This window comes from Oncorhynchus nerka, linkage group LG18 (genome assembly GCF_034236695.1).
Source record: "Oncorhynchus nerka isolate Pitt River linkage group LG18, Oner_Uvic_2.0, whole genome shotgun sequence".
Classification (NCBI taxonomy): domain Eukaryota; kingdom Metazoa; phylum Chordata; class Actinopteri; order Salmoniformes; family Salmonidae; genus Oncorhynchus; species Oncorhynchus nerka.
In genome coordinates this window covers 30,194,661-30,216,602 of record NC_088413.1, presented here as the reverse complement: position 1 = coordinate 30,216,602, position 21,942 = coordinate 30,194,661, and the positions used below count along the sequence as shown (strand labels likewise).

General features: G+C 48.5%; 1 protein-coding gene across 3 annotated transcripts in view; it reads right to left on the bottom strand.

Moving 5' to 3' along the window:
- LOC115146713 (teneurin-3) overlaps positions 1-21,942 on the bottom strand; it is a 339,724-nt gene that overhangs the window by 8,325 nt on the left and 309,457 nt on the right. For all 3 annotated transcript variants that reach the window (XM_065003929.1, XM_065003930.1, XM_065003931.1), the window contains 10 exons: positions 16,765-16,919; positions 12,957-13,058; positions 12,598-12,771; positions 11,747-12,357; positions 8,623-8,798; positions 7,599-7,834; positions 5,355-5,651; positions 1,541-1,766; positions 981-1,309; positions 350-858 (listed from right to left, as the gene is read on the bottom strand). In XM_065003929.1, the coding sequence (XP_064860001.1) occupies positions 350-858; positions 981-1,309; positions 1,541-1,766; positions 5,355-5,651; positions 7,599-7,834; positions 8,623-8,798; positions 11,747-12,357; positions 12,598-12,771; positions 12,957-13,058; positions 16,765-16,919 (2,815 nt within the window). The remainder of the gene's footprint in view (positions 1-349; positions 859-980; positions 1,310-1,540; positions 1,767-5,354; positions 5,652-7,598; positions 7,835-8,622; positions 8,799-11,746; positions 12,358-12,597; positions 12,772-12,956; positions 13,059-16,764; positions 16,920-21,942) is intronic.

The following is a 21,942-nucleotide window of genomic DNA, read 5'->3' as shown; positions in this document are numbered from 1 at the left end:
GGGGTATGGATGGTACAGTCCGGTGGGGTAAGGATGGTACAATCCGGTGGGGTATGGATGGTACAGTCCGGTGGGGTATGGATGGTACAGTCCGGTGGGGTATGGATGGTACAGTCCGGTGGTACAGTCCGGTGGGGTATGGATGGTACAGTCCGGTGGGTTATGGATGGTACAGTCCGGTGGGGTATGGATGGTACAATCCGGTGGGGTATGGATGGTACAGTCCGGTGGGGTATGGATGGTACAGTCCGGTGGGGTATGGATGGTACAGTCCGGTGGGGTATGGATGGTACAGTCCGGTGGGGTAAGGATGGTACAGTCCGGTACGGTCACCAATCGTCCAACTAACCTGTTGCCTTTGCTGTAGACGCGTTCCAGAAGGCCCTTGGAGTTGTACTCAAAGATCTCAGCTCCTCTCTGTCTCAGGAACCCGTCATCGTCCAACCGGTACTGAACGTCCCCGAGCCGCGTGATGCGGTCTCGGAGGTCGTAGCGTAGCGGGGTGAGCCGGGCGCTGTTACCCGGGTTGAGCAGGTGGAGGTTGCCGTTCAGGTCGTAGTTGTAGCGCCACATCATCTTCTCGTTGAGGTAGACCGTCTGGAGCTGACCGTCCACGTCGTACTCGTAACCATACTTGGTCGTGTTGGCGAACGGTCCGATCTTGATCTCTCGTTTGGTCACCCGGCCCATGTTGTCATACTGGATGGTGATCCAGTACATGAGGGATCTGAAGATCTCGTACTGGATCTCCTTGATCCGTCCGTGGACGTCGAAGTGCTTGGTGTAGGTCATGACGGCCGTGGAGATGATCTGGTTGATATCGTAGTAGATCACGCCGAACTTTCCAAATTGTTCCACCTTTAAATCAAATTCAACTTTAATTAATTAAAGTGCATTTAAATCACAAACACACTTTCAGTAAAATAATGAAATGTGAGAAAGGTTTTTTAAAGGTTTTAGACGTGATTGAAGAACCTCACCTTCCCGGAGATGTCGTCAAACTGGTAGAGGTCGATGGGCAGCGGCGTCTCGTTGATGACAGCCTGCATGCTGGTGACCCGGAAGCTGTTGTCGTAGGTATAATCAAACCGTGCGTTCACCATGCCGTCCTCACTGAACCGGAAGATCTGCCGGTCCACCAACGGTCCAATCTGCCGGTACCGGATGGAACAGATGAACCCTTCGCTCTGGAGGTTCACCGTCTTCAGCACACCGGCTGTCTCGTCGTAGGTGAAGCTAACCCTCGTAGAATCATACAAGATCTCCGCCATTTTGTTCTGTCGTCGGTACTTGTAGAGAATTCTACGACCTGTTGATATAGAAGTGGGCGGTTATTCTGTGTACAACACCAACATAAATTCCTAGCAATATTTGTTGAATGGCGATACAGTTTTAGGGAAGTTTTCTTAAAGTTTCTGAAAATGTTCTCTTTTTTTTGTGATAATATATATATATATTTTTACTTGATGACAGACGAGACAAAGACGTTAGACACACTCCACACATAACACAACCGTAACAGCTCTGACAGTTGTCTGACCTGTCCCTAGGTGGGCCACTCTGAGGAGCTGTCCGTCTTCGCTGTAGTCAACGGTGACCGAGGCGTTGCTCTCCGGGGGGTTGTAAATGTTGCGATAGTAGCCCAGGGAGCGGATGGTCTGCATGGTGTGACGGGCCACCGAAGGCATGGTGACAGCAGACAGGCGGTCCAACAGGTCGTAGTCAAAGATGTACTGACGCTGGCTGTGGAGCAGGAGCACCATGGACTGGAGGGAGGAGGACAGGGGAGGGAAAGGAGGATGGCAGGAAAGGAGGAGGGGCAGTGATGGGAGGAAAGGGAGAGAGAGAGAGAGAGAGAGGAACAATTAACGGCACAATTAATTAACTCTAATGTACATTACAAATTCAAATGGAGCTCTAATCCAGGAATTAACATTCCATTTCCTGAAAGATTTTCTCTCTTTTAATTGAGTTATCCTTGACCTCCCTCCTCCTTCCCTCCCTCCTTGCGTCCCTCCCTACCTCTCAGTATCTAAACGCAGAACTCTGTTAAATGCACTCCACTGCATTAATTCTACAGTGTTCTGTAATTATTGGCCTTCTTCTCCTCCCGTGTGTGTGTGTGTATGTGTGGAGTAGTGTAGGGTCTACCTACTAATCTAATAAAGGTAGGCACCAGCGGAAGTCACAATCACTTAGCCAAACAGCAGGTAATTAGCTACTTTGCATAGCGGCGGGGGGGAGAGTGGAAGTGGATGAGTACATCTGAAATGGCACCCTGTTCCCTATGTAGTGTAATACTTTTGACCGGGGCCCATGGGGCTGTGGCTAAAAGTACTGCACTACATAGGGAACAGGCTGCCATTTGGGACGCAGTCGCTATGCTAGCTAGCAGACGGTTGGTCGTGATTTCAACAACAACATTTTTTTACTGAAGAACGAGGCCCATAAGTAGGAAGTAGGAAGGTATGGCTCAGAATAGATGAGCAGAGAGCATCTTACTGAGTCAATAACAACAACAACATCACTCCAGTCCCTCCAGGATTCAGATATGCATCTCTGTCTGCCTCAGTGCCTTAATGTGTGTGTGTATTATGTGTGTGTGTACGCGGCGGTTTGTTTGTGTCTCTCTCTCTGAAGAGGGAGTCTGCCTGGAGGATCCTTCACCTTGTCTGTCATACATGGACAGACATTAACACAAGCTCCCCAGGCACTGTGTTTGTGTCCCTGTGTATGTTTGTCTGTCTGTTTCTCTGTATGTGTGTGTGTGGCTACTGTGGCAACATATGTTTAGCCGGGGATATTTCTCTTGCTGGTCACTCTACCAGAGCTCTTGGCTGGCAGGCAACCACTGGGTGGGTGGGTGGGTGGGCGGTGGGTGTGTTGTTGTGTGTGTTTGTGCAGGCAGGCAGACGACGACCGGGTGGGAGGGAGGGTGTTGGGGGAAACCATACATATTTCATGAGCGAACAGACAAAGGCACGCACACACTTTTCAGCCCTGTTCCAAACTTATACTGAACTGAAATATAAACCATTTCAAAATTTTACAGAGTTACAGTTCATAAGGAAATCAGTCAATTGAAATAAAATCATTAGGCCCTAATCTATGGATTTCACATGACTGGGAATACATATATGCATCTGTTGGTCACAGATACCTGAAAAACATAAATGTTTGGGCGTGGATCAGAGAACCAGTCAGTATCTGGTGTGACCACCATTTGCCTCATGCAGCGTGACACATCTCCTTCACATAGAGTTGATCAGGCTGTTGATTGTGGCCTGTGGAATATTGTCCCACTCCTCTTCAATGGCTGTGCGAAGTTGCTGGATATTGGCGGGAAGTTGAACACGCTGTTGTACACGTCGATCCAGAGCATCCCAAACATGCTCAATGGGTGACATGTCTGGTGAGTATACAGGCCATGGAAGAACTGGGACATTTTCAGCTTCCAGGAATTTTGCACAGTTCCTTGCATGAGGTGATGACCTCAGGATCTCATCACGGTATCTCTGTGCATTCAAATTGCCATTGATAAAATTAAATTGTATTCATTGTATCTAGTTTATGCCTGCCCAGGTAGCCTAGTGGTTAGAGAGTTGGACTAGTAACCGAAAGGTTGCAAGATTGAATCCCCGAGCTGACAAGGTAAAAATCTGTCATTCTGCCCCTGAACAAGGCAGTTAACCCACTGTTCCTAGACCGTCATTGTAAATAAGAATGTGTTCTTAATTAAATAAAGGTAAAATAAAATAAATAAAAAATAACCCCACTGCCACCATGGGCCACTCTGACATCAGCAAACTGATCGCCCATACACGTGTGGTCTGAGTTTGTGAGGCCGGTTGGACGTACTGCCAAATTCTCTAAAACGACGTTAGAGGAGGCTTATGGTGGAGAAATGAACATTCAATTCCCCGCTCCCTAAAAACTTAAGACATCTGCGGCATTGCATTGTGGGGCAACATTTCTGGTAACTTTTATTTCAGCTGATGAAACATGGGACCAATACTTTACATGTTGCGTTTATATTTTTGTTCTGTGTAGTTTTGTCATTATGTAAACGTAACCTCTGTGATCGTCTCTACAGTTTGTCCTAAAAGTGAGAAGGGGAAGAAGTTTCTGCTACTCTGGGGTATCAGCCTGGGATCTCTCTCTCTCTCTGTGTCCCACTCACCCACCCTCTCTCTCTCTCTGTTCTCTCTGTGTTGTGTCCCTGTGGCCTCCCCATGCTGTCTAAACCCCGGCTCCAGCCTCCTCCTCTCCCCTGGGTCTCGTTTCCATAACTCTGGTCTTCACTAGTCCCTCTTAAGCCATCGCTCTGTACACTAAAATCCACAAACAATGTCCGTTTTATCTCCCTGCTGTTGCTCTCTCTCTCTCTCTCTCTCTCCCTCCCTCCCTCTCTTTGTCTCTTTCTCTATATATCCCTTACTACCTAAAGGGAATATGGTCCTTTTATAGTCTGTGCAGATTCCCTTGTATATTTTTCAAACATCTTTTCTGTTTTGACACTCATAGCTTTCAAGGGGGCCTTCAATTACTTTTGTGGCTTTCCCCCCACTGTTTTCATCTTCAGAAAATAACCTTGTGTTTTTTGTGCTGACAATGAAAATAGACGACTATTCCCACCACTAATCCTTTTGTCACAGGAGACCAGCTCGTCTCTGGTTAAAGAGGGACAGACAGTGGTTGTGTGTGTGTGTGTGGGTGTATGGGTAAAGCTTACTGGGCGTGCATAGGGGAGAATCACATTGTACTTAGCACCTGATGCCGTAATGCCAGGGTGTAGGAACACTAATGCTTTAGCACACAGCGGAGTGGAGTTTAAGGGGGACATTTTGACAGTAAACAAGCGGCGCTGCGTTTGACATTGACCATGCCGGTTCAGCTAACACCAGTTGGAATGCAATAGATTGGCGATGCAAGTGCATTCACACTTAGTCATCAAGTACTTTTTCACAACGTTTTTGTGCATCGTCAATATGGGGTGTTTTCTGGTGTTGCTGATCATGGCACCAGAGTGTGTGTATGTGTATGTGTGTGTGGGTTTTTCAACAGGCAGCACGTTTCCACAACCGACAGCACGTTTTCTGAGCAATAAAATGTCAAAGACTGTAAAGACACAGCACCAAGTGATTGTCATTGAAGAACTCTGTAGAAAAGGAGTCCCACGCATAATAGAGACACACGTGATTGTACACAAATGTAAGCAAGGTTTGAAATGATTACGTTTTAGTCAAACGTGATATCTGTTTGGGCTTATCGCGGTCAATTTGCAGTCTACAAATGATGTCCCGGCCCCCCTGACCATCCGGTTCAGAATCTAGTTGATCATCCCTATTTCCTACCTTATCCAGGTATGTATAACTCCAGGTCTTTCCATCGGCGAACACTCGGGACACAATCCTCCCTTGACCATCGTACTCCACCTTCTCTGTGGTGGGACCCCTCTGTAGGCTGGTCACCTGCCCCGTGCTGGAGTAGGTAAGGTTGACTGACAGCAGCTTACTGCTGGGGACCCACAGAGTAGGGTGGCCCTGGGTGTCATACACGATCTTCAGCAGGAACTTCCTGTGGTCGTCGTAGATCTTTTCTGTCCGGAGAGTTCGGTCGTAATCCACCGAGAGAAGGTTTCTGCCGTTCACCTTGAGAGAAAAGAAGAAGGGTTGGACAGTTTTAGCTTAAATATTGTACAAATACAATAAAAAGGTTTGCAGTCTAAGGAGTAATGTTTATTAACAAAACATTTTTTCGACTTTATTCAGATTCGGACAGATTGTTGAACTTTTAAAACAAAAATCTAACAAACACACAGGAGAAATGATGAAACTGTGAACTGAACCGGCTTTCAAAGTAAATTCCCGACACAGAACCGCTATTTATCGCCTCACAATGACCCCGCTGTTTGTTTAAACCGCTGTTTACCGTGATCGATTCTCAAGACCGACACTAAATTCATTTAAGGGATTCTTAGCATTTGATTAGCCGTTTTTGTGAAGGGAGATTCATTAAAGTGAGAGACTGGCTGGCGTGTGTTCAAACTCTTGCTCTTGACTGCTTTTACAAATCACCCCCCCCCCTAGGAATTCAGCGAGGTGGAGAGACAGAGAGAATGAGAAAGCGAGAGAAAGAAAAAGAGAGATCCAGAATGACCAAGAAAGAGAGCGAGAGAGAGTGAGAATAATATTGTGGTGGAGACCATGCCGTTTCTCTCTCAGCCTAGTGGGAGCTGTGACTCATTTGAAGATGACAGGGGCCTTCGGAATGCCTCCGAGACACACCGAGACACTAGCCAACAGAACGTGACCTCGGCCTCAATTTATTCCCCATAAGAAAGCATGTCACTTCCTGCTGGGATGAATGCCGTGGGGACACCCACCTAGCCTACATGCCCGCACCACCATCAGATTTTCATGTTGCCAGCATAGTGAGGGAACGAGAGAAAAAACAGCAGAGGATAGATGTCAATATGGCCTTCATGTAGTTTTTTTGTTGTAAGCGAAGGCCCCTGATTCCTCCTGGACATTCTTCAGTAATGAGACGAGGAGGCTGAGATCCAGACAGAAATAAAGTGCTTCCCAAATGCCACCCTACTCTCTACATAGTGCACATACAGTGTCCCTATGGGTCTTGGTCAAAAGTGGTGCACTGTATAGGGAATAGGGTGCCATTTGGGACATACAGAGTCGTCTTTGGAGAGAGAGAGAGAGAGAGATGAAGACAGACACTGGAAGGAGGAGTGGTTAACACCTTGGAGACCAGCCCTCTTCTCTGACAGAGGGAACGGCTCAGAATATGCAACCCCACCATTAGATGTAGCAGGAAGTGTGTGCTTGTGTCGTTGTGTGTCCCATTAGCTTTAGTTCACATAGCGGAGGAATCCGATATGGGAATTAGGGGATGACCCCTCGAGGAGTCAGCAGGAAAACAGAAGTCTACCTTTCCTTTTGTTGGATAGATGGTAATGACTTTCAGATATTGTCTTTGATGTTGGAGGAGACAAAACATTCCGACAATAACGCATCGTCGTCCCCCGCTGACAAACTGACACTAATTAGATGGTGATAACGAGGAGACGGAAAGGCTGACAATGAACCGAAGACTATTTGATATGGAAAATAGTCTCACTCCTTTCAGTGGTTAAATCCATATTGTAGTTAGCAACAAACCCCAACCAAGACCCGTCCTATATTGTAGCCTATGTTTGAATAACGACGTGGTAAAAACGAGAAGGAAGTGGCAGCCAAAGATCTGACTAAATCACCTCAGAGGGAAGAGAGTGAAACCCCAACTGCTAGAATCCACATCAGAAACCCCTAGACAGGTAGTAATGATGTTTTAACCAGCTATGCATGTTGGGAAGTGTGTGAAAGGTGCCAAGCTGTCACAGCAAACATTTTTTTTAAAGAAAGCCCCAACCTCCATATCTGCCTACAAAACAAAATGGCAGCTCCTCTTTAGCCTTATGCCTAAATCAAGACCAAATACCTCATTTACCTCTCCATATATTTAGATGATATAGCTAATTGACTTTGCGGCTTAAACAAAAAAACAATCCATATAAAAAGGCCGCCACCATCCTCCCTTCTCACCCTGAGCTTCCTCCCGAACACGATGACTTTCCCCCGGGTCTGCTCTTTGCGGAAGCGCCACTCCACCAGGTTCTGCCCGTTCTCCCCGGGCAGCGTCATGTTCCTCCGTGCCACCGTGGGGTTGGCGGCGCCCGCCAGGATGTGGGGCTCCGTCTGGTAGTGTGTGTCCATCCCGTTGGCATAGATCACCCTCAGAGAGTGGTCGTAGCCCACCTGGTAGCTGTTCCTTAGTTGGTCTGTGGTGGAGAGAAAGTCGAAAGTGTTTTAGTTCGAGTCCTGAATGCCGACAGCCGTGGTATATCAGACCGTATTCCGTGGGGACGACATTTTTAATCCTATAATTACGTTGGTAACCAGTTTATAATAGCAATAAGGCACCTCGGGCGTTTGTGGTACATTGCCAATATACCATGCCTAAGGGCTGTATCCAGGTACTCCAGGTACTGCATCGTGCATAAGAACAGTCTTTGTAATATTGTGGAATATTGGTCATATACCACACCCCCTCGGACCTTATTGCTTAAATAAGCAACATCTGATTTCAGATTTGAGAACCACATTCTCCCCATCTGTTACAAGGATGGAAGATTCCTATGTTGGGCCTGCATTGATAGAACCCTTCAAGGTTCCTCTCACCCCTCCCCTCTCCTCCCCTCCCTCCTCCCCTCCTCTCCTCTCCTCTCCTCTCCTCTCCTCTCCTCTCCTCTCCTCTCCTCTCCTCTGTCTACAAACAGACAGTTACTGTTGTATGATTAAGTATATTGATCTCTGAGCTGTCTTTATTTTATGACCTCTTTAATAATGAAAGGGGATCAGGGATTAATGCCCATTGAGTAATTGGTGAAGTCATTAATATTGTGTTGACGTTCGACTAATCAATGCTGTTGGTTTATCAACGTGGCGCATTAATATTAATGATTGGCACTCACAACGTTGAGACACACAGATATGTGTAAACACACACACACACACACACACACACACACACACACACACACACACACACCTCCCCACCTCTACTTACCCTGGACCAGTGTGTAGAAGGAGTCAATGGAGGAGAGGTTGGTGGTGATGCTGACGTCCTCGTCACGGCCGGACGTCTCAATGTCCACCGTGATGGCCCCGGTCATGTCCCCGTGCAGGTTGGTCACCACCCCCGTAGGGAATGTCACGTTGGTTAGACGACCCTCACTGTCATAACTGGAGGGAATGGAGATAGATAGAAAGAAAGAAAGAAAGAAAGAAGAGAACGTGAGAGAGGAGAGAAGACAGAGAGAGAGGAGAGAAGACAGAGAGAAGGAGAGAAGACAGAGAGAGAGGAGAGAAGAGAGAGAGAGAAGAGAGAAGACAGAGAGAGAGGAGAGAAGACAGAGAGAGAGGAGAGAAGACAGAGAGAGAGAGAGGGAGAGAAGACAGAGAGAGAGGAGGGAAGACAGAGGAAGGAGAGAAGACAGAGAGAGGAGAAGACAGAGAGAGGAGAGAAGACAGAGAAGACAGAGAGAGAGAAGAGAGACAGAGAGAGAGGGAGAGAAGACAGAGAGAGGGAGAAGGAGAGAAGAGAGAGAGAGAGGAGAAGACAGAGAGAAGGGAGACAGAGAGGGGGAGAAAAATAGGAGAAAAATAGGAAAATAAAGTTATATGGAATTGTTTTAAGACTGTCCTTCCAATAAATATTTAGCTATTTGATTTGGAATTTTAAGACCCCTTGAAGTATCCCCAAAAATATATATTTGTATCTTTACTGCTATTAGCCCATACAATCACACTGAATAACAGATTCACTACATGGAACAACAAATAGTCCCATCAAAAATATCAAAAGGCAGTTTGTTCTGAAGTGTCTCTCCTATATCTGAGAGAAAGATCAGGAAACATTTGTTTGTTTTTGTACATGTATTTAAGGATACAGTCAGACACTGTAGAACTGTAGTCAACGACTTCCTCTGGCATTGTGATGTTGAATAGAGAGTCAGCGGGTAGCAGGTTGAGGGGACGATGTATGAATGGCTGCTGGTTTGTACGAGGGGATAGGGGTCAGGGTTTGGGTTCAGACTCAGAGGCAGTCTTTTTGACAAGGGCTCTGTGGTAAAAGTTTTGGGCTATGGAAGCTGTAGTATGGTGGAACACACTGCCTGGCTAGCTGACTAGGGCCTTTGCTGTCCCATATGGTTGGGAGTCTATTTTGGTACCTGGAGGGAGTGTCAGTGTGTGTGTTTGTGTGTGTCTGAGCTAGCCTACTATCAGATTTAGAGAGAGATGTAGTGACAGCCCTGTGTCTGATGGTGTATGTCTGCTCTGGGAGTAACAGGCACTTTGTGACTCTCTCTGTCTCACACTCTTCTTTATCTCCTCTCTCTGTTCTCCCTCCATATTTCCTCCATGGTGACAGTGGGTGTGGCTCCCAGATGAGCTCTCCTCCAAGCATGACACACACACACACACACACACACACTGTATAATTTACAACTATTCCTCCATGTGTTGGAACGTGGTACAGTACAAGGTGAAACGGAACGGAAAGTTTTCTATGAAGATGTCCCCTGAGTTGTGTGGCGTGTGTGTAAGGGTATGTGTGTGTATGTGAGTGTGTGTGTGTGACATGGTTTTGCTGAGCAGGCATTGATCAGCTCCTGTCTTACTGATACAGATCAGATGGAAGTGCAGAAAAGATGGCTGCTGGCTCTATAGTATACACACAGCCAATCACTAGATGGTATAGGATGATGAAGGACATCTTCATGCTGTCAGAGTTAGGACTTACGGGATAAGGGACACTCACAAAAAGGGGGACACTGACATTTCCTTACACAGTCTTAGGGGACAACAGAGGGAGAGAGACTTCTCTTATAGCAGATTTCTGAAACACAACCAGTGGGGCAGTCAGTTTATGAGTCAGATAGTCAGTCAGTTTGTGAGTCAGATAGTTAGTCAGTTTATGAGTCAGATTGTCAGTCAGATAGTCAGTCAGTTTATGAGTCAGATTGTCAGTCAGATAGTCAGTCAGTTTATGAGTCAGATAGTCAGTCAGATAGTCAGTCAGTTTATGAGTCAGATTGTCAGTCAGATAGTCTGTCAGTTTATGAGTCAGATTGTCAGTCAGTCAGATAGTCAGTCAGATAGTCAGTCAGTTTATGAGTCAGATTGTCAGTCAGATAGTCAGTCAGTTTATGAGTCAGATTATCACTCAGTCAGATAGTCAGTCAGTTTATGAGTCAGATTGTCAGTCAGTCAGATAGTCAGTCAGTTTATGAGTCAGATTGTCAGTCAGATAGTCAGTCAGTTTATGAGTCAGATTGTCAGTCAGATAGTCTGTCAGTTTATGAGTCAGATTGTCAGTCAGTCAGATAGTCAGTCAGATAGTCAGTCAGTTTATGAGTCAGATTGTCAGTCAGATAGTCAGTCAGTTTATGAGTCAGATTGTCACTCAGTCAGATAGTCAGTCAGTTTATGAGTCAGATTGTCAGTCAGTCAGATAGTCAGTCAGATAGTCAGTCAGTTTATGAGTCAGATTGTCAGTCAGGTAGTCAGTCAATTTATGAGTCAGATTGTCAGTCAGTCAGATAGTCAGTCAGTTTATGAGTCAGATTGTCAGTCAGTTTATGAGTCAGATTGTCAGTCAGATAGTCAGTCAGTTTATGAGTTAGATTGTCAGTCAGATAGTCAGTCAGTTTATGAGTCAGATTGTCAGTCAGTCAGACAGTCAGTCAGATAGTCAGTCAGTTTATGAGTCAGAAACAGTTTATGAATCAGATTGTCAGTCAGTCAGATAGTCAGTCAGATAGTCAGTCAGTTTATGAGTCAGATTGTCAGTCGGATAGTCAGTCAGTTTATGAGTCAGATTGTCAGTCAGTCAGATAGTCAGTCAGTTTATGAGTCAGATTGTCAGTCAGTTCATGAGTCAGATTGTCAACCAGTCAGATAGTCAGTTAGATAGTCAGTCAGTCTATGAGTCAGATTTCAGACAGTCAGTTTATGAGTCAGAGTGTCAGTCAGTCAGATAGTCAGTCAGGCAGATAGTCAGTCAGTTCATCAGTCAGATAGTCAGTCAGTTTATCAGTCAGTCAGTCAGGCAGATCAGTCAGTCAGTCAGTCAAATAATCAGTCAGGATGGAGCCCCAAGTCTTTGCTGGTCAGTAAGTACTACTTACTCATAGAAGGTGGTCCATCCTATCTGTATGGTCTTGGTGGCGAGCAGCCCACTGTTGCCGTGGTAGGTGAACAGCACCAGCTCCTGTCCCTGGGCCGTCAGTGTCTTCAACCCGCCATTGGTCCCGATTGTCAGCCAGATCACCTGGTTGTCCGGGGCAACGATCCGCACCGGCATCCGGTTGGGGTCGCGGCGGATCCTCAAGGTGTTGCCACTACTATCCGTTACGGCTGTAATGTCCTCCTCGTTGCTATAGCTGAAGTTGTACTTGTAGTCCCCGGTGACGAGAGACATGGTGAACTGGTGGGTTCCGTTGGAATCAAACACGTAGAGCTCCTGGGACGACGGCGAGGCCACCTCGAAGGAGCCCGGGCCGGACACGGCGGAGCCCGACGGCGGTTGGTTGCGGCGGACGGCGCGGATGCGGATGTTGCCCAGGTCGGCCACGTAGAGCGTACCGTCGGGCGAGACGACCAGCGAGGAGGGCGAGTTGAGGCGGGCGTCTTTGGCGTAGCCGTCGCCCGTCTGGTAGCAGTCGCAGTTGGCGTCGTTCTTGCAGTCGCAGTCGGACAGAGCTCCGGCCAAAGGCGTGATATCGCCGCCCGTGGACACCTACATTTACATGTGAAGTTGAATCATTTAGCAGAATGCTCTGATCCACAGCCACTTACAATCAGTGCAACGAGGGTAAAAACAATGGCATAACAATCATTGAAAGATATTCAAAATAGGCTGCAAAAGCAGTGCCAGCCAGAACGACAAATACAACAGTACGTTGTTCTTGGTCTTTCCCCCCCCTTTTCGTTTGCATCTCATGACATATCATTGTACTATATTACAGGACTATATGACCTGGCGGATGCGGTGTATCTTCTTCTCATCAGTCTCGGCGATGTAGAGCACGCCACTGTAGGAGAGGGCGATGGCGGCAGCTCCCTCCAGCATGGTCTGCACCGCCCGCTTGCCCAGCGTGTATTCTATACCCGGCACCTGGCAGTGCATGGGGCGTCCCGCCACGATGCGCACCTGTTGGGACACAGCAACAAAACAAGTCAAAGAGGCGACCAGTATCTTGGCCAAGGCTTATTCAGCCCCAATGCGTCGGTGCATCCTTCCATCTCGCCTTACCCATCATGCATTGTTCCCACTACCAGCATGAACGTATTTGCGTATGTAATAGAAGTGCTCCTATGTGGGCGTGTGATGGTCACCTGTCTGTTCTCAGTGATCTGCAGCACCACGTTGTTGTCCAGGACATAGATGGAATTATCCATGGGGTTGATGGCCAGAGCTGTGGGCCACTCCAGACGAACCTACAGCAGAGATTAGATTCATTAGGATCCTCATTATCCGACGCCAAGGGAGACAGCTAGCCGTACTGTGGACCCACACGTAACCAAAAAGACATTGCAGACTCCAAAAACACTGAACAATTTACATCCACTGAAAGGAGAAGAAAAAGAAATCAACCAGAACCTTTATTAGCCTGAAGGAGTGAAAACTCTTCGCAAAAGTTCCGTAAAGATGACAGAAACAAACAAATCAACCCACAAAGACAGAACAGATGAGATGTGAGGCTAGTGCTGCTCTACCCCCCCAGCCCCCTCTGCCCCCCCTACCCCCCCTGAGCGTCTGGCTGTGACACTGATGAAGAAGGATCCTTTACTTCTCAGGACTTATACATTGTGTGCTTCGCTCTGATTCAATCTAAATCAGCCACCGGGTCATTTATTACATTTTAAAGACAAACACACACACACACGCGCGCACACACACATGCAGGCCCACACTCACTTACGCATGCACACACACACGCACGCACACCCCGACACACGCTCTGCGAAATGATGCGCTCCCTCATCGCCCGAGGGAAGCAACTCTCTGCTGGCAAAACAAAGAGGAGAGAGAAAGGGAGACGTAAACGTTAAAGTTTTATAGTCTCAACGAGACTTCTCTCTCATTCTCTTTCCATCTCCCGGTGGAGGAGCAGGGTATGCTGGCGGACAAAATGTGATGGTAAAGATGATATGAAGAGAACACACACACACTCCCGCTCCCCAGCCCAACCACCCCCCAAAACACACACACACTTCTGCACCATTAGTGTGTTGTAGAGCTCCGGGCACAGCGGTAGTTAGGGATCTGCTGTCTTCGACGTCTTCACCTCACCCCCGACCCTGAGTGACCTGGCAGGTTAAGCGCTTCAGCAGAGGACCATTAAAAGCTAATGACGCTTTTAGCCTTTAGCTCGACCACATGAAAGCTCTTCCATGCCAGTTACAGGCCATACATTATACATGGATAAAGCTGAAATAAAGAGACACTATTTGGGCACTTGGTACCATGCAGTGACTGGAAGACAGACTGTGTTTCTTCCTTCGCCTCTCAAAGTGCTACAAATACTTAACCCCTGCTTTTCCCCCCTGTGGAAATGGAAGTGGAGGAAAGTGAAATGACAACAGAGCGTTCCTGTCTATTCAGATGCCCAAAATCATCAGTTGGTAGCCACTGCAGCGCACGGCAGAGTTCAATCGTCAACTTCTCAACATAGCTCCTGGAGAGAGAGAGCTGGAGAGAGAGAGTTGGAGAGAGAGAGCTGGAGAGAGAGAGCTGGAGAGAAAGAAATGGAGAGAGAGCTGGAGAGAGAGAGAGCTGGAGAGAGAGAACTAGAGAGAGAGAGTTGGAGAGAGTGAGCTGGAGAGAGAGAGCTGGAGAGAGAGAGCTGGAGAGAGAGAGAGCTGGAGAGAGAGAACTAGAGAGAGAGAGTTGAGAGAGAGAGTTGGAGAGAGTGAGCTGGAGAGAGTGAGCTGGAGAGAGAGAGAGCTGGAGAGAGAGAGTGGTATAGCCTTGAAAGCACTGAGGCTTTGGAGGGGAATCCCCTCTCTACAGTACAGCATGTGTATGGGAACATTTTATTTCATACCACCGCCATGTTGAGGTGACAGTGGTTGGGGGTTGCAGTGTTTCTGCTGCCTGTTTTATCTGACACAGAGCTGTCTTCGGTTTGTTTTTGCTCCAGTGAGTCCCAGGCTGCTTGCCAAATGGCACCCTGTTCCCTATTTAGTGCACTATCTAGGGAATAAGGTGCCATTTGGGACGCAACCATACTTCTTCTCCCTCCCTGGCTGGCTGCGCTACACTGTGTCTCTTCCCCATTCTTCCCCCCGGACCCATGGGTACTGCATATATGTTCCTCTCTGAATAACTCAACTCTCTGTTTCTCTCTCTCTTTGTCACAGGGGACTCTCTCCCCCGCTCTGTGATTGTGACAGAGGAGAAGAGGATGAGAAGGAGGAGGAGTGAGTCCAAAGAAGAAAGGAAGAGAGGGATGGAGAGATGGAGAAGAATGATCTGAGTGAATCTGTCTCTGTCTGTTTTGAGAGACGGGGAATCGGAGGAAGTGAGGTGTAGCGAGGATTGATATAGGGGTAGCTCAGGGCACACACACACACACACACACACACACACACACACACACACACACACACACACACATTGATCTAGCTAGCAGTGGAAGACACAGGGGACTCAGAGACAACACACCAAATACCTGACTTGCCCACACTGGTTATGCTTCACATTAGTTCAGAACACTGTCAATATACTTTCAGTCAGAAAACTGACATTCTCTTGGACTCTCTCAGTTTGGCAAAAAAAACATCAACAAAACTACCACCATCTAGACAGCACCACCAGCAGCCTATCACTCAAGATAACCCACTTCAGTGCTTCCCTAAAGCTCCAAATAGCCCACTCTGATTGGATAATCCAGGAAAAGCGCCTCGTAAAAGGCCACTTTCAGGAACAGTATTATGATTGACACATCCTGTTCCCTCTTAATCCTCAGATGATTCCTGTCTTTCAACAATAAAGTGAGATCCAAACCGGACCCTGAAATACCTGGAGTTGGATTTGGCCCGTAGAAAGAGCTGAGGCTGAGGGCCATAGTGCTGTTTGGGGTTGGGGTCAGTTCCATTTCAATTTGGCAATTCGGGAAGTGAACAACTGTAAAACCTCAATTAGATGCCGAGTTTCAAATAATCACCTGTCCCTTTTAATAGCTGAGCAACTGCACACATTTCAGTAAATAAAAGCCTCTTTCAAATAAACGCCGGGTCGAAATGAATTGTTTACAAGGTTTAATGCTTGATTTTTTACATTGAATAATTCAGTAATGACTCGAACATTTTTGACAATCATCAGTTTATATCGCCCGTAAGAAACTGCTAGCCATTGGCTGCTAACAGCGGAGAACTGCTAGCTAACTGACAAGCACAAAAACAGTCAAGAGCTTCGAGAGTACAGAGCCCTAGAAATCGGCAGAACCGACGAAAATGCACAAGGAAAAGTTTTGAATGTTTTTTAAAATATATATAATAAGACAAAAGAAACGTGACACAGTGTGTAAATGATAAGACATCAGTGCAGGAAATGTGCAAATGAGCAAAAGCTGTGTGCACTAAGGAAATAGACTCAAATAAAAGCCTGTCTCTAATAAGCAACAGTTGTTTTCAGTGATTTAAGCAAATAAAACACCCAGGCTATTATTTAAGTTTAATAGTTAAAAAATGTTTTTCTCATTGTGTAATTTCAGTTTACTTCCTGAATTGGTTGAATTGAAATGGAATCGTCCCCAACCCTGGCACTGTAATCTACGCCATAGGGCAGAGTTCAGCTGTGCTGGTTGACTGGGGGCAGGTTTGGGGTATAGCGAGCGGCCAGCAGGGGGAGCTTTAGGCCTTTAATAGGCACTGCCACTCAGTAGAGGAGAACACTGGTTCTCTCAGATGAGACAACACCCCTGTCAATACTAGCCAGCCACATCATCTACTACAGTCTACATCAAAGAGGCTATATGGACTGAATGTATATAGTAAAGGGTGATAGAACCATGTTTGTATATGTATGGTTCTGAACGATGACTCAGGGCCGCCATTAAGATAAAGTGAGTCCAGCAAACACTGGAGGTTTGGTGTGTGTTCGTGTTCAGGTGGATGCCCCTGTGTGCATGTGACCCACCTGTCTGATGTGCATGCTGGTGTCACAGGTCAGGGGTCGTGCTGAGGTGAGGTCGTTGGAGCCCAACAGGGTGGAGATGATCCCGTTACGATCCACCTTCCTGATCATGGTCCCGTCTACGAAGTAGATGTACCCGTTCTTATCTACCGTAATACCTGGAGTAGTGGGACAGAGAGGGAAAGTGATGAGAGGTAAGAAGTAGATGTACCCGGTCTTATCTACCGTAATACCTGGAGTAGTGGGACAGAGAGGGAAAGTGATGAGAGGTAAGAAGTAGATGTACCCGTTCTTATCTACCGTAATACCTGGAGTAGTGGGACAGAGAGGGAAAGTGATGAGAGGTAAGAAGTAGATGTACCCGTTCTTATCTACCGTAATACCTGGAGTAGTGGGACAGAGAGGGAAAGTGATGAGAGGTAAGAAGTAGATGTACCCGTTCTTATCTACCGTAATACCTGGAGTAGTGGGACAGAGAGGGAAAGTGATGAGAGGTAAGAAGTAGATGTACCCGTTCTTATCTACCGTAATACCTGGAGTAGTGGGACAGAGAGCGAAAGTGATGAGAGGTAAGAAGTAGATGTACCCGTTCTTATCTACCGTAACACCTGGAGTAGTGGGACAGAGAGGGAAAGTGATGAGAGGTAAGAAGTAGATGTACCCGTTCTTATCTACCGTAATACCTGGAGTAGTGGGGCAGAGAGGGAAAGTGATGAGAGGTAGATGTACCCGTTCTTATCTACCGTAATACCTGGAGTAGTGGAGCAGAGAGGGAAAGTGATGAGAGGTAAGAAGTATATGTACCCGTTCTTATCTACCGTAATACCTGGAGTAGTGGGACAGAGAGGGAAAGTGATGAGAGGTAAGAAGTAGATGTACCCGTTCTTATCTACCGTAATACCTGGAGTAGTGGGACAGAGAGGGAAAGTGATGCGAGGTAAGAAGTAGATGTACCCGTTCTTATCTACCGTAATACCTGGAGTAGTGGGACAGAGAGGGAAAGTGATGCGAGGTAAGAAGTAGATGTACCCGTTCTTACCTAACGTAATACATGGAGTAGAAGCAGAGAGATGGAGACTGAGATATTTGGATGTACAGTACACATACCTGCGTACGTGCACATTCAGTACACATTCACACAGACATACTATACGCACATACACACTCCCATGCACACGCATGCGCGCGCACACACAGCACTTGCCAGCCTGTGTATGTACAACGTGTTCGTGTGTATGAGTGTGTGTGTATGAGTCTGTGTGTGTATGAGTGTGTGTGTATGAGTGTGTGTGTATGAGTGTGTGTGTGTATGAGTGTGTGTGTATGAGTGTGTGTGTATGAGTGTGTATGTAAAACGTGTTCGTGTGTATGAGTGTGTGTGTATGAGTGTGTGTGTATGAGTGTGTGTGTATGAGTGTGTATGTACAACGTGTTCGTGTGTATGAGTGTGTGTGTATGAGTGTGTATGTACAGTGTTTTCGTGTGTATGAGTGTGTGTGTATGAGTGTGTATGTACAACGTGTTCGTGTGTATGAGTGTGTGTGTATGAGTGTGTATGTACAACGTGTTCGTGTGTATGAGTGTGTGTGTATGAGTGTGTATGTACAACGTGTTCGTGTGTATGAGTGTGTGTGTATGAGTGTGTATGTACAACGTGTTCGTGTGTATGAGTGTGTGTGTATGAGTGTGTATGTACAACGTGTTCGTGTGTATGAGTGTGTGTGTATGAGTGTGTATGTACAACGTGTTCGTGTGTATGAGTGTGTGTGTATGAGTGTGTATGTACAACGTGTTCGTGTGTATGAGTGTGTGTGTATGAGTGTGTATGTACAACGTGTTTGTGTGTATGAGTGTGTGTGTATGAGTGTGTATGTACAACGTGTTCGTGTGTATGAGTGTGTGTGTATGAGTGTGTGTGTACAACGTGTTCGTGTGTATGAGTGTGGCTTGGGCATTTTTCAGGTCACCGCAGAAGGAAGCACCCGGTGAATAATTCACATTTTGATGTCTAGTAGTGAATTATTTCACAGGGCAGAAGAGGAAGGGAGGAGGGAAAATAAGACATTTTCAGAGCCGTCTCTGCATTTTAAAACCCCCCAAAATAGGAACAATAGAATAAAATCAAATCAAATGTGTGAATCCATAACTGTCTCTATTTGGGGGACGGGAGCCTAGAAGAGAGGAGGAAGGGAAGAAAACACCCATGTTTCTGGTGGGATGGAATGAGAGAGAGGGGAGGGAGGAGCAGGGGGGGGTAGTTCATCTTCACTTCACATCCAAATGGATGAGAAACAGACTGTTGCTATGGTTGCTACAACAGCGGCTAAAAGCAACTTCTCTCCCTCCTTTCTCCTAGTGTGTGTATCGGAGGAGGGTCCGCGCTCCTGGGATGGGGAGGGGTGAAGGGGAAGAGGGATGGGGAGGAGGTGAAGGGGAAGAGGGATGGGGAGGAGGTGAAGGGGAAGAGGGATGGGGAGGGGAGGGGTGAAGGGGAAGAGGGATGTGGAGGAGGTGAAGGGGAAGAGGGATTGGGAGGGTGAAGGGGAAGAGGGATGGGGAGGGGTGAAGGGGAAGAGGGATTGGGGGGGGTGAAGGGGAAGAGGGATATGGAGGGGAGGTGAAGAGGAAGAGGGATATGGAGGGAGGTGAAGAGGAAGAGGCATATGGAGGGGGTGAAGGGGAAGGGGAATAGCGATATGGAGGGGGAGGGGGGGTGAAGGGGTAGAGGGAGGAGGGGGTGAAGGGGAAGGGGAAGAGGGATATGGAGGGGAGGAGGGGGGGGTGAAGGGGTAGAGGGAGGAGGGGGGTGAAGGGGAAGAGGGATGGGGAGGGGGAGGAGGGGGGTAAAGGGGAAGGGGGATATGGAAGGGGAGGAGGGGAGGTGAAAAGGAAGAGGGATATGGAGGGGAGGTGAAGAGGAAGAGGGATATGGAGGGGAAGTGAAGAGGAAGAGGGATATGGAGGGGGAGGAGGGGGGTGAAGGGGTAGAGGGAGGGGGTGAAGGGGAAGAGGGAGGTGAAGGGGAAGGGGATATGGAGGGGGTGAAGGGGAAGAGGGATATGGAGGGGAGGTGAAGAGGAAGAGGGATATGAAGGGGGAGGAGGGAGGGGTGCAGGAGAAGAGGGATATGGAGGGGAGATGAAGAGGAAGAGGGATATGAAGGGGAGGTGAAGAGGGATGGGAGGGGGGTGAAGGGGAAGAGGGATATGGAGGGAGGTGAAGAGGAAGAGGGATATGGAGGGGGAGGAGGGGAGGTGAAGAGGAAGAGGGATGGGGAGGGGGAGGTGAAGGGGAAGAGGGATAAGGGGGAGGAGGGGAGGTGAAGAGGAAGAGGGATGGGAGGTGAAGGGGAAGAGGGATATGGAGGGGGAGGGAGGGGAGGTGAAGGGGAAGAGGGATATGGGGGAGGGAGGGGAGGTGAGGAGGAAGAGGGATGGGAGGTGAAGGGGAAGAGGGATATGGAGGGGAGGAGGGGGAGGTGAAGAGGAAGAGGGATGGGAGGTGAAGAGGGATATGGAGGGGGAGGAGGGGAGGTGAAGGGGAAGAGGGATATGGGGGAGGAGGGGAGGTGAAGAGGAAGAGGGATGGGAGGTGAAGGGGAAGAGGGATATGGGGGGGGGAGGGGAGGTGAAGAGGAAGAGGGATGGGAGGTGAAGGGGAAGAGGGATATGGAGGGGAGGTGAAGAGGAAGAGGGATATGGAGGGGAGGTGAAGGGGAAGAGGGATATGGAGGGGAGGTGAAGGGGAAGAGGGATATGGAGGGGAGGTGAAGGGGAAGAGGGATATGAAGGGGGAGGGGAGGTGAAGAGGAAGAGGGATGGTGAGGTGAAGGGGAAGAGGGATATGGAGGGGAGGTGAAGAGGAAGAGGGATGGGGAGGTGAAGAGGAAGAGGGATATGGAGGGGAGGTGAAGAGGAAGAGGGATATGGAGGGGAGGTGAAGAGGAAGAGGGATATGGAGGGGGGAGGTGAAGGGGAAGAGGGATATGGAGGGAGGTGAAGGAAGAGGGATATGGAGGGGAGGTGAAGAGGAAGAGGGATATGGAGGGGAGGTGAAGGGGAAGAGGGATATGGAGGGGAGGTGAAGGGGAAGAGGGATATGGAGGGGAGGTGAAGAGGAAGAGGGATATGGAGGGGAGGTGAAGGGGAGAGGGAGGGATATGGAGGGGAGGTGAAGAGGAAGAGGGATATGGAGGGGAGGTGAAGAGGAAGAGGGATATGGAGGGGAGGTGAAGGAGAGAGGGATATGGAAGGGGAGGAGGAAGGAGGTGAAGAGGAAGAGGGATATGGAGAGGGAGGTGAAGAGGAAGAGGGATATGGAGGGAGGTGAAGGGAGAGAGGGATATGGAAGGGGAGGAGGGGGAGGAGGGAAGAGGAAGAGGGATATGGAGGGGAAGTGAAGAGGAAGAGGGATATGGAGGGGAGGGAGGGAAGGGGTGAGGTGAAGGGGAAGGGGGATATGGAGGGGGGTGAAGGGGGAGGATGGAGGGGGGGGTGCAGGGAAGAGGGATATGGAGGAGGAGAAGGGAGGTGAAGAGGAAGAGGGATATGGGGAGGGGAGGTGAAGAGGAAGAGGGATGGGAGGGGGAGGTGAAGGGGAAGAGGGATATGGAGGGGGAGGTGAAGGGGAAGAGGGATATGGGGGGAGAGGGGAGGGGGAGGGATGGAAGGGGAAGAGGGGAGGGGGAGGAGGGGGAAGAGGGGAGGGAGGGTGAAGAGGGGGAGGTGAAGAGAAGGATGGGGAGGGGGAGGTGAAGAGGGATATGGAAGGGAGGTGAAGAGGGATATGGAGGGGAGGTGAAGGGGAAGAGGGATATGGAGGGGAGGTGAAGGGGAAGAGGGATATGGAGGGGAGGTGAAGGGGAAGAGGGATATGGATATGGAGGGGAGGTGAAGTGGAAGGGGAAGGAAGAGGGATGGGGAGGGGAGGAGGGGGTGAAGAGGAAGAGGGATGGGGAGGGAGGGAAGAGGGGATATGGAGGGGGGAGGTGAAGAGGATATGGAGGGGAGGTGAAGGGGAAGAGGGATATGGAGGGGAGGTGAAGGGGAAGAGGGATATGGAGGGGAGGGGAAAGGGAAGAGGGGGAAGGGAAGAGGGATATGGAGGGGAGGTGAGGGAAGAGGGATATGGAGGGGGGAGGAGGTGAAGAGGAAGAGGGATGGGGAGGGGGGGAAGGTGAAG